This window comes from Amphiura filiformis, chromosome 16 (genome assembly GCF_039555335.1).
Source record: "Amphiura filiformis chromosome 16, Afil_fr2py, whole genome shotgun sequence".
In the NCBI taxonomy this organism is placed as follows: Eukaryota; Metazoa; Echinodermata; class Ophiuroidea; order Amphilepidida; family Amphiuridae; genus Amphiura; species Amphiura filiformis.
This window is the reverse complement of record NC_092643.1, coordinates 41,301,415-41,314,849: the sequence shown is the minus strand read 5'-3', so window position 1 is coordinate 41,314,849 and position 13,435 is coordinate 41,301,415. Positions and strand designations below refer to the sequence as shown.

Sequence of the window (13,435 nt, the reverse complement as noted above, 5' to 3'; positions counted from 1 at the left end):
GGAAAAAATCCATATCTTCAATACGAAAGGTCAAAATTTTCAATTGATCGTCGGCTTTTCATCCCACCTACATACACTTTAAGTATACATCATCAGATTTATAAAGTTGACTTCAAGTACTGTTAAATATCAAAAATATCAATTTTAATGATTTGCCATAAAATGTGTATTAAATTGCGAATTTCAAAAATCAAAATTATTTGATATCAGAATGACATTCTTCGTATTCAGAATGCAATTCGATATGTCTGATGTGCTCTAATGTCCCACAATAAATACTGTCCAAACGTTCATACCCCAGCCCTTAATGTATCAGTCAATCGTACAAAAACAGGTTTAAAACTTTTTTTTTTCTACGTTATCAGATCCAATATGGGCATGGTGGAGATCTACTTTGGAAGCATGGAAGTTGAGAGTATCACAGAGCAGAAAGACTACGAGCTATTCCAATTCATTTGTAAGTATCCTATTGCACTGTTATTTCAAGGTTGAAGTAAATAACATAAAATTCTTACACAAATGTTTGTTTTACTTATGACTTTTAATACATCAGGAGACAATACCTCAAAATGACAGGTCACAAAAAGTTTTTATGCATTAATAGTACTGCAGATTAATCCATTTTGGGAAAATTGAGCCCAAGGTCATACAAATTGGCACATATATGCACTCCGTTAGCCAGATTAAAATCCAAGATGGCCGGGATTTTTTAAGATGGCCGCCACTAACTGACAAATATTAATGTTACAGTGGATCAAATGACCAGACAAGTGCCAAAATATGCAGTTACCCTCCCATTGAATCATTTATTAGGAAAAAATGTTAGCCGATCCAAGTCAAAATCTAAGATGTCATTTAATGGAAGCCATATTGAAAAATGTTTTTCGCTTATAAATATTTAATACTGTTTAATGAGAGATGTGAATCCCTCTCATATTAAAGTTAATTTACAATAATAAAGTCAGTCACATCTATTTATGGATTGGGAAATCAACATATGGCACAATGTGACATTCCGTTGCATCATATCAAACCCTGTTGTTAAAGGTCTTCGGGTGACAGAACATGTGTTCGTAAAAAATATGGGGTCTTTGGGTGACAGCAATGCTGAAAAAGGGGGTCTTAACAGCCCTACATACGCGTCACTTCCAAAGTTGGAGTGCCCCCACCCCCCGGGTGAAAGCATGAGCTATTAATAAAATGCGGACTTTCCAGTTTGTTGTTAATAAATAACTAAATTTGACACGATCTGGTCCATGGAGACAAAAGGAGGCATTTTTGAAAATTGAATTACCTGAATTATTACCTTATACAAACATTAGGCTATCATATACTGAAAACATTAAAGGTCTAGTATACTTTGTTCTAAAGTTGTGAAGTTTTGTGATGTCTAGTTTCTTCATCTCAATTTCAAATTTGCCGCCTTTTGCCGCCATGGACCAAATTTTGTCACAAATGTAAAAGAAAGATATTTGCGAGCCAGTCGTACGTTTGTCAATGTGTTATTAATCTAGCAATAACGAATCCCAAAAAGGGATCTAATCTTCTGTTGACTCCCCGAAGTCTGGTTTATGAAAGAAACATCTGTCAATATAAGTGTTGATCAATCATGGCTGTTCCTGAAGAAAGTTAGTGAATTAATAGTGTAAGCAGCACCGTTTTGGAAATTGTCATCTTGCAAGGATTTTGTACACAAAGAACATTATATTACTCAAATCAATTTTAATTTTGTAATGAAATAATGCGAGCACTTTTAAATGATAATTTTTGTTGTATATTTTGCTTTTTTTTCCTAGGTGATTGGGGTGGTGCGCTCGGTCTCTTCTTTGGTGCCAGTCTAATTTCCTTCATCGAAACCATTGATTTTTTTTATCGTGATTACTTTCACAAGAAAAAATGAACTTCAATGGTTCACCTCTGTGGCATCTACTTGGTCAAATGTCTATTGCCAAAAAGTATCGCAGCCATTATACAAACGCCTATAGCTCCACTTACTTCCTGACATTTCGAAAACTATCAGTATCTCATTTTCTCGATATTATTGTTGTAATGACGATCTGTATACAGCTGATGTTGACTGCTGCTTAGCAACCGAGTTGCCAGTTGATATTCTCTTAGTCATCAGATAGTTAAATACTTGACTTAAGTTGTATTGCCCATCGTCTCTGTTCATGATGTTTCCCCGCTTCCTTATGGTGATTGCTTCATTTATCCATCTTTTATATCTGTCGCTCTCTTTGCCCACGATCTTGTCCCTTAGATCTTAGCGTCATTACAACAATAGCGTCGAAAAACGAAAACTGATAGTTTTCGAAACGTCTGCAAGTAAATGGATAAGTTATTGGACTAGACGTATGCAATTACAACTAAAAATTCTACTATGAATAGTCCTTTTTTTCAGGAATTATTAGTTTTCAAGCTATAGTAGTATTTATAACGGTTGCGTTACTTTTTGTGCAGTATTTGTTATCTGTTCCAACTCCAGTGACATCTCGTGCATATTGTTTTAGGTAGCAAAGCTCTATTATTATTATGAAAACTAACACTACAGCCGTTTTATATTGAATTTTTAAAGTAAAATGCTTTTACCTATAATAATGCATCCAAAGGTCCAGGGATTTTAATGAGGTGTGACTGGAATTTGGAGAGATAATTTGGCATAGAAGTGATGATGTAAAAGGATTTTTTGAATATTGCCCTGCACTACAAGTAGATTGCACTCATCACCTGTATATGTCTGCAATCATAGATTGAATACAATGTTGCTCTTTTCAAAGATACAGGTGCGAGGGATCAGCATGATATGAATATTCTACAGAATTACGATCCAGGTCTTTATCCCTGTTCTCTGACATCTATGGTTCAATGCATAGGTACCGCGTGAACGTTTTGTAGTGCAAGGCCAAATAATTATCTATTCTATGTATTCATCTATTGCTATGGTAATTAATCCTGTTTCATCATCACTTTAACGGCGAATAATTAGATGTGCCAAAAATCAAGACAATGAACGTACTTTGTTTGGTAATGCCATTTGCACAACTACGATTTTATGTAAATAAATGTAACTTATTACATCTAAATTAATTTTAATTTTAATTTAATTTAAAAATCTTGTATGTTATAGTGTAGTGTACATGGGTTCTCGATGAATGAGGCTACAGTATTCTAACCAGTAGGCCTATAATGATTTAGATGTACAAGACAGCATTTTGTTTGACGATGTAATTTTCAACGCTCGCCATTTTAGATAACAAATTAGGCCCAAATAAATTAATACATTTTGGTTATAATTGGTGAATGATATAATGTTCGGCGTGATAAGGCTTTTTGGGGTAGACGCGGTATTGTTGATCGAAGCAACCAAAATATCTATTTTCATTATCTAAATCAATATATTATTGACAAATTATACTTTGATGCTTTTCAAAAGTTCATTCTACAAATCATATACTTTGAAAACTTGCTTGATTTATTGTTGTTACTGAGTTATGTACTTTTTACAAAAGTGTTGTTGTTTCAGCCCTCTTTACAACATAACTCGAGAACCACAGGACCTGCAAAGGTATATCGGTGATATCTACACACATGCTATGACATTTTTTGCGACATTTGGATCGAAACTGATCGAAACTGAAATAATACATACCAACATAGATACAACATTTCGCTATTCCAAAAAACAAGTGTTTTTGGAAAACATGCTTTCTTGGCAAAGAAACATAAAACGTGCACGTCTTCACAGGAAACAAACTCGATTTGATTTTTATCTTTCGCCTTATGTCTACTTTCTTAAATCTCCTTTAAAGGGGCGTTTCTTTATAATCCACCTGTAGATTGAAGCTCTGGGTACCATAATATGTACCGCGTTCCTCCCAGCGTCTGTTGCCTCTCTTCAATACGGCCTTGAAAGGCACGTCTATCTTTCCCTGCTGAATATTCACCTGGACCCGAAGCCTTGTTTTAGGTTTAACGGTTGCTGGCAGCTGAAAGCTCCACTCATCTGACTGCGTGTTTTCCGAGCCTCTACTCTCTCAATAGCGAAAGTGTTTTCCACACTTACTGTGACCTCCCCCTCGGCAATGACAGGCACACCGGTTTTGAAGGTAGTTTCAGCCCCAATGGTGGTGCTGTTTTCCCAGTGCCACTCGTAGGTTTTGGTAGTGGTGACAGATCGGGTGGTACTCCATGAAGCCGCTTGATCAGAGCTGGTGTCGTTGGATTGTGAGAGATTAACCAGAGCAACAGGTGTGGTGTTAAAATGTAAGGCAGCAGAGGTGTCAAATGCCATGCTGAGAACCTCTGTCCCGAAATCGGGCTGAAAAAAGAAAAGAAAAGGCATTACGTTTCACTACCTGGAAAGAATTGATCAAAAATTGAATTCCCTCCTGAGGTTGGTATCTGTCAATGAGTTGACCAGATCACAAGGATGTCATACTTATTATAGCTATTGGCAGTATAGAAAACAAAATGTTAATGAGTTACATAAAAATGACTTTGTGTGGCATTTAGTTCCAAGGAAGTGAGTTCTGCGCTTTGCCAAAGCGGTGGAGTGATCGATATATTGGTTTGTTGCTGGTCACCGCTAGCGTTTCTGGCTCGACTGAGCAGTGAAGCAAAATCATCTTCAGAGCGGCAAGCGGCAGGAAAGTATGAAACCAGCAGAAGTTCTAATAACTTATCAATCTCAACATCATGAGATCAGTGTTATAAATTAAAAGGAAAAATATAATTACGGTAAGTAATCACTTGAGTGGGTATTTCGAAAACTTTCAACAAAGCAACTTTACTGGGAAATTTGAAAAAGGACAAGTTTATTTGACCAATGCACATTGACATTCCTTTATAGGACAATTCTAAGTAATAAACACAGAAAAAAAACCATGATGATAACAAACCCAAAATTAGCATGCATTATAAGATTTACAGAAATTGATGATTCAAGCTAGACCATGTAGACCATAATACCTCTTTCACTGGTCGCAGTGACGATACTTGGTCGTTTGAACCTCGCCAATATTTCGACTCAGAATAGGAACCTTCCGTGACGATGTATTGTTCACCTTTGAAGTTATTATCCTCGTACAGTATCCATCTGTTTATGAAATGTATAAAGTCATGGTCGTAATGATAATAAGATATAAACACAAAATCGTCAACGTTCAGTAGAACTCCCCGCCTGACGATTTTTATTTAATTACACCATAAGCAGCGTGTTTATAGTGGGAGCAAATGTGCGGTACATTGCGGTATAATTTCTATCCGGTCAGAAATGTTCTGCTCATTTGCTCACTTTAAAGACTAGCCGTATTTGTATGTACCGCACATCGATACCCTTCTCAACCGAAGGATATTGGCACGAGATATTTGCATAAACACACGAGGATAAAATGTGTGATGTATTGACAAAAGTAGTAGCTTCTCCATGATGCGTAGGATGCGCGCAGGACATTCGGAACACTTCTCACTCCCAAAGAGTTATCAAAACAGAAGCTACGTGTTTGCCGCCATGATCATACTGTCGAATGGGATGTTTATAGCTCGCGCCACAATATTTACACATTCCCCGCGTGACCTCTTGGTCATTGTAAATTTACGACAATGTTAGTTGGTATATAATTTGTGCGGTAGCTGTGTCTCACTATAAACACCAAGAGTTTCGGTATATATACACGGATTATCGTATAGACGAATCCAACGAGCCAAGTCATGGTCAGGATTTAGTCGGCCATTATAGGGTCCCCGGCGCACCAAGCTGGTGATGTGACTGCCCAATTGGGTGGATTAAAGCCGCTTAAAATTCGATGTTAGATTCTTTTGTGTTATAAACTGTCATCATTCTTTTGTCTACGTGGAGCACGGGTGATAGAATGCAGTTTAAAATACCCTTCAAGGCCGCATCATTTCACATTTTAGGTGAGATAGCTGGGTCCCCGTCGCGGCTATGGCTGCCATTGAGGTGTAGGAATGCGTGAAATTGGATTCGTCTATACGGTATACTCAAAACTCGGTATATTTACTACAAACACGCTAAGTGAATGATGTTTGGTGATAATAATCATACAGCGTTTTTTATAGTGGGAGCAGATGTGCGGTAAATTGCAGTATAATTTCTATCCGGTCAGAACTTATCCGGAAACTTGTTTACTATAAAAACTAGCCGACAACCGCATATCGATATTCTTCTCAACCGAAGGATATTGGCGCGAGATATTTGTACTATAAACACACGAGTATAAATTGTGTGCTGTATTACCGGAAGTAGCAGCTTCTTCATGGTGCGTAGGGTGCACGTAGGACATTTGGAACGCTCATGTTCGCCGCCATAATCATACTGTAGAATGGGTTGTTTATAGCTCGCGCCACAGTATTTACACATTCCCCGTGTGACCTCGGGGTCATTGCAAATGTACGGCAATGTTAATTGGTATATAATTTTTGCGGTAACTGTATCTCACTATAAACAGCAAGAGTTTCGGTATATATACAAGGATTGTCATTTACGGTATACTCAAAACTCGGTACACTGCAAAAATATTGATTAAAAAGGTCACAACTCAACAGTTGAGTGAAAAATTTGAGTAACAAATTAGTCAACATTGAGCTCATATAGGTCACAACTCAACAAATGAGTTAAATATTACTCAACATGAGCTCAATGTTGAGTAATCGTTTAATCATTTTGTTAAGTTATGACCTATATGAGCTCAATGTTGAGTAATCTTTTACTCAACTGTTGCGTTGTGACCTTTTTACTCAATGTTGAATAAAATATTTTTTGAGTGTATTCACTATAAAAGCATTGTTTATAAACAGCAAGAGTTTCGGTATAATATACAAGGACTATCGTGTACGGAATACTCAAAACTCGGTATATTTACTGAGTGTTTGATATTTTATGATGGTAATCATTGAGGAAGTTGTTACAAGGGTGGGTCCAAGGACACCATTTCAAATTCATTCGGCGTGTTTATAGTGAATATACCGAGTTTTGAATATAGGTGACCCCGGCCATCCGGGTACTTATTTTACATGACGCTACACTTACGCTTTTCAACCCACAATATATCGTGGAGCAGAGCGAGTAGTCGAAGACTTGTAGCAGAGCTGACTCAGTTTGTTTACATTCTGTTTTGACCTCGAATCGAGCAAATTTCTGGGCCGATTTCGGTCAAATAAACGTTAAATACTTGGCGAAAATCTTATTTTATGTGAAGCTGAACACATGAACATGTAGAGGAGAGTCTTTTATTTTTGTTGTTGGCTGGAGGCTCAATGTCGAGAAGTTATAGAAATGGTAGTATTTTGGCCGATTTGAAAAGGGACAAACCACAGAAAACTACGATAGCCCTTGTATATGTACCGAAACTCTTGCTGTTTATAGTGTGACACAGTTACCGCAATTAAATACCAACTAATGGCAAATGAACTCAAACATAGCTGTTTACTTACGTTCCAGTTTTGACTTTGACAGAGGACGCCTTGTCGTTAAAATGATAGTATCCTAGGTTGTCAATCTGGTATTCGAAGGAGACGGCAGTACCTCCGTAGTTGTTATGCTCATAAAGAACAATATTTGGAGTCTCTCCCAGATGGTCCTGCATGCAGTGTGAAAAATGACATTATAAAAGTTGTTGTCTTGTCTTTTCTTTTCCTTCTTTCTTTCTTTCTTTCTTTCTTTCTTTCTTTCTTTCTTTCTTTCTTTCTTTCTTTCTTTCTTTCTTTCTTTCTTTCTTTCTTTCTTTCTTTCTTTCTTTCTTTCTTTCTTTCTTTCTTTCTTTCTTTCTTTCTTTCTTTCTTTCTTTCTTTCTTTCTTTCTTTCTTTCTTTCTTTCTTTCTTTCTTTCTTTCTTTCTTTCTTTCTTTTTCTTTCTTTCTTTCTTTCTTTCTTATTATTGAATAACAAACAAGATACCAATCCGCTGTAAAAAGAAGGTGCGGATCCATATTTATGAAAGGAGATAGTACTCAACAAAAATTAATACGCCCAGTCAGATGTATTTTACACCTACCTAACACAAGTCACCCAATTTTGAAAACTAGACGTTGAATGTACACTCTCATGAAAATTGATTGGTAACTTTTTCAATGCTCAAATCGGACACAATTGAACAATGAACACTACAGCGCGTTTGGTACAAGTATACAGCTTACCACATTGAGTTTCTTAAGTGATGACAATTCGTCATGAGATCCTGACCAGGTTCCCGGATTTGGATAGTTCCCCTCTTCCAATATAAATTGTCGACCATTGTAGTTGTAGTCCTTGTAGCCGACCCATCTACGAAAAAAAAATTGTGATAATTGTAAATTAAGTTTAAATTGACTTACAGCACAACAAATTCAACTAGAACTTGAATGGTCGATGCGCGACACACATCAGAAGATCTTCATCAGAAGAAGTCGTATGATGTTGTGTTGGACCTGCTTTTGTTGACCTTAAGCGTCTTTTGGTCGAATGAGGGCGTTGTATAAGGATGGCAACTGCAGTCGTTTATCATGATTTAGTTCTGGCGATTGTTTCTTAATATGGATGGCCTCCAAGATTCATCTCTAATTGTGGTATACCACGCTGGCAGAATTTCTCACCGCCGCCCATTTGCACTGTATGTAGGTCCTGGCATTTTTCCTGAAAACGTACTTGTTAGTAGCCCCGATTTAGTAACAGGTTACTGATACAGCTTTATACGTACACGCTTTCTAACGTGTAAGTGAATTATAGATTGACATAAGAATCGCCGTTTCTTCACAAACTTAACTGTAAATACGGCATGTTTGGTTCGCAGTTTATAATGATCGGGACCATAATGCATTTTGCATGTACCCAAGTATTGGTCTAATGTGCTAATTAATCTCATTTGTGCTAAAATATTCTTGTTTTTATGGATACTTTAAGGGTACGAAATTTTGACATTTTACGTAAGTTTGAATGAAATTTATTTTTTAATCCAAAATCAATAGTTTCCTTCAAACCCCAAATTTGATAGTGTTCGATTGTATTAAGAAGTGAATCATTATAATGAGCAAGCAACCAAAAACATAACATAACATAACATGATAGGCATTTATTGAGCGCCCCACAAAGAACGGAGTGCTTTTCAAAAGAATATATGCAGGTACATGAATCATAAACTAATAAAAAAAACCAATAATTATATCTTACACACTGCCGATGACTTTGATTGAAGATATTCTGTCGTTGAATCCAATACCGCCTAGATTGCTCATATCACCAGTGAACTCCCGTGAAGCCCCCTGGAAGTTGCTGTCTTGGTAGATGATGATCTAATATGGAAATAGATAAATAAATAAAAATAAATAAATAAATAAATAAATAAATAAATAAATAAATAAATAAATAAATAAATAAATAAATAAATAAATAAAAAAATAAATAAAAAAAAAAAAAAAATAAATAAAAAAATAAAAAAAATAAAAATAAAAATAAATATATTATTAGATATCTGCAAAAAATATTATTTTCAGGTAGACTAAATTTGCATTTAAGAGTGCTCAATCCCATTACAGGAGAGCGTACAAACAACTTTCAAAGTATAGACCTTTGGAAAGGCAACCGTTACTCTGAGTTTCACGGCATACCCTCACTTTCGATCATTGGGCACCCGATCATTAGACGGATGTGATCATCAGACGGATAGTTAGTGTATAGCGGGAAACTCAGAGTACCGGTTGCCTTTCCAGAGGTCTATACTTTGAAATTTGTAAATAAATAAATAAATAAATAAATAAATAAATAAATAAATAAATAAATAAATAAATAAATAAATAAATAAATAAATAAATAAATAAATATCCAAATATATTATTAGATATCTGCAAAAAACATCATTTTCAGGTAGACTAAATTGGCATTTAAGAGTGCTCAATCCCATTACAGGAGAGCGTACAAACAAATTTCAACAAAGTATAGACCTTTGGAAAGGCTACCGTTACTCTGAGTTTCACGGCATACCCTCACTTTCGATCATTGGGTACCCGACCATTAGACGGATGTGATCATCAGACGGATAGTTAGTGAATAGCGGGAAACTCAGAGTAACGGTTGCCATTCCAGAGGTCTATACTTTGAAATTTGCAAATAAACAAACAAATAAATAAATAAACAAACAAATAAACAAGCAAATAAATAAATAAATAAATAAATAAATAAATAAATAAATAAATAAATAAATAAATAAATACATGAATAAATAATAAAAACATTAAAAAAAATATAAAAAAAAAATAAATAAATAAATAAAAAATAAAAAATAAATAAATAAATAAATAAATATTCAATTATATTATTAGATATCTACAAAAAAAATACAGTGGCTTCACAAAGGTGCTATCGGCAAAACTATCATCAACTAATATGAAAAAAGGAAAACAAAACAGAAAGATACAACTACGATAAAGCAATGAGACTTCTACAAGAGAAAACGAAGAGCAGACCAAAGCCAAGCCTACATAAGACAAATGCAGAAAATTCACGCCGTGCATTGACTGCCCTAACACGCATTTGCCAAAAAATAATTGTGCACAATTCTACCAAATCATAATTCTGCAAAACATTACAGCAAATATTGCTAAATCACAGGATTGTGTAAAAATCTGACTGCAATTTTATACCGATTTCTGCTATATTTAAAAAAACAGAAAATTGGTTTACGATACGCGCGATACGTGTCATTTTCTCAGCCAGTGACATGGGGCCTAGCATTTGTTATTCCAATTTGCTCTCTAGTACAAACATCAATGACATGGGGCGTATAGCATTTTTTTTCTTTTTTTTTTTTTTTTCTGGTATAAACATTTTGGAAATATAGTTATTGCTATATTCGAAATGCATTTATTTGGCCTTCATCGAATAACCTAAGGTAAACTTTTTCTACGTCCATGATCATGATCAGAAGATAAAACAATTACTTACTTTTCCGGTGGCCATGATCGGTTCTACTCCTGGTCAATGCTGGTTCAGTTTTCCTTTCCTGAAATATAGGCAATTCAGGAAAGATTCGGGTCAGATTTGGGAAGATTTGAGATCAAGCAGATATTAGAGATAACCAATTGATTCAATTAATAATATACAGTAAGCCAAAAAATTAAGGTACCAGTTACGTTCACTCCTTGTATATCCTAAACAAAGGCTGATATGTTATAATTTGAACCAATAGCCAATAGCTGCATCTTTTAGCTCAATCTTAAGACCTCATTCGTTGACATTGTTCAAGAAATCAAGACACAGCGATCCAAAAACCCAATGAAGATGCAAATTTAAAAGTTGCAGTTTACCACATTGCATGCCCTATTGATTTGTACACAAAGCGTTCGCGAACAAGATAACTAGTACTTTCATTGATTAGCATGAAAAACTAGCGTCGTGCTTTCATTGATTAGAACACAAAAGTGCAACTTTTTATTTCGTATCTTCATCAGGTTTTGGACAACCGTATCTTTAATTCTCAACCAATTTCAACAAATAAGGGCTTAAATCAGAGCTAAAGAGTACAGGCATTGGTTGCGTGTTTTAATTTTGACACATTTGTCTTTATTTAGGATATACAGGGTTGAACACAACTGATACCTTAATTCTTTGGCTTACTGTATAAAGAGTCCAGGGATAGGTAGCCCAATAATGACGTACATGTTGGGTTGTTAAAAGGTCCCCTTTGTAGCATCGCTTTCACCCAAAGATCAATACTCATACTCGATCTGTCACCGAAAGCCCAGTGTTTTTTCTAACTTGAATGGCAATATATCTTAAAACATTAGCAATAATATTTAATACCCTAGGCTTCTCTGGGCTGTTTTTGCCATATTATTCCCCCATAAATTAATTTTTATAATAATACATAAATAATAATATAAATTTTATATAATGTGAAAGTCGAACCTTTTAGCTAAAAACAGTTTTCAAGATATGATCTTGGATGTAAAAATGGTTGCAGGATAAAATTTGTAATTTCGCTGTGTTCCAACGAGGGTAATAGCCAACTGGGGTCTCCCAGTTCAGAGTAATATGTAGAGAGGTGCGCATATGTAAGTGAGTTACTCATCCGTGGATAAAAAAATCAGTATCACATGAGAATCCCGCTCTCAACTAAATTGATATCAAGGGCGTAACTTGATTGATTCCTTGTTATACGTAGCTTCTTCACAGAGATTTCGGAGCTATCTTTTTGTTACTTCCCTATTTCACGTGCATCAAGGCCGTTTCTAAACAGTTAAATGAGCATGAAAAGATTTTTTCTTTATTTAATGATCGTGAACTTCATTCGCAGTATTTCCTAAGGGACCGTTCACAAACACTTGTAAGGGGGCCTGATGCAAAACAATTTTATCGCAACAATTTTTCGGCCCCCCTTTACAGACCTCGAACATTTGTGGTAATATTTTTCAGGCCCCCCCCCTTAGGAGGGTCAAAAATTTTCAGGGCCCCCCTTTTTTCTCAGGCCCCCCTTACAAGTGTTTGTGAACGGTCCCTAAACAACATACGTAAATTCGATGATTTTAAAAAAATGATACCATGGGTAAATATCCCATACTTTGTATTTCTGCGTTTCAAATTGGATTTGGGTTTGAAAAAGTAAGCAAAGGAACCCAAACTAGCTCCGGCACCAATCTTTCAGAAACACCGTACACCAAACAATGCATAATTACCGGGCATACTAGTAAATAGGTCTAGTACTCAATCAAAATAAAATAAAATGTTGGAAAAGAGACATTAACTTACCTTAATTGCAAATCACTGTTAGCGATGCCCTAAGCTGAGCTGAGGTACAAACTATAGGTAGTTGAATAGAATGAAACTGGTGATGTTACGGCTGAAACTGTCCAATATCTTGTTTTTGCACTGCGCTGCTAGCCCATCCCTTGATCATGAAGTATTACTATAGCTTACTATCACCCACAATGCATTTAGCAAGTCAGATATTTGAATGGTTAATCAAAAACTGTTCATGCGCACACCGCTTGGGCACATCTAGGTCAGTATTCTTTGCCCTTGCCCTTGCCCTTGAAGTTATTATTCCGGAAATTGATTACAACGCGTAAACCTATATAATACCACCTCAACGTATCAAAATCGCATGATCTGGGGACAAATTCTGTCATTCTATAACCAAAATAGTTTTGTTTTTAGCAATAGCCAAGGTAAGTGCGTTGGGAATGAAAAAACAAAATCGCACATAATTTTTGTTAAGGATTCTGTAATGGGCAAACTAAAGTACTGGTACATGGAGAGAGGTAGACACGATCTACTCCAAATCACAGCGCCCAGTAATGACCAGGACACCAAGTGCGAATGTATATTTATTTTGGAAGACTCGGGTTTGTTTGGCAAATCTTTGGGAACTTGTATTGTTGATACAGATCTTTTCGGCATACCTACGTTACCAGTCGTTTTGATGATTTACTAATGTGACTGCATTTTG

The 13,435-nt window shown here is 35.7% G+C and overlaps 1 protein-coding gene across 1 annotated transcript; it reads right to left on the bottom strand.

Annotated features, from left to right (window-relative positions):
- Positions 1 to 323: 323 nt before the first annotated feature.
- On the bottom strand, positions 324 to 12,903 carry LOC140136002 (beta-crystallin B1-like). Its single transcript, XM_072157708.1, is given in 8 exon segments — positions 324 to 4,036; positions 4,039 to 4,318; positions 4,969 to 5,095; positions 7,453 to 7,598; positions 8,154 to 8,280; positions 9,163 to 9,284; positions 10,933 to 10,990; positions 12,736 to 12,903. Coding segments are annotated over 7 exon segments (1,050 nt in total). The 5' UTR covers positions 10,948 to 10,990; positions 12,736 to 12,903; the 3' UTR covers positions 324 to 3,803.
- Between the last annotated feature and the right edge of the window lie 532 nt (positions 12,904 to 13,435).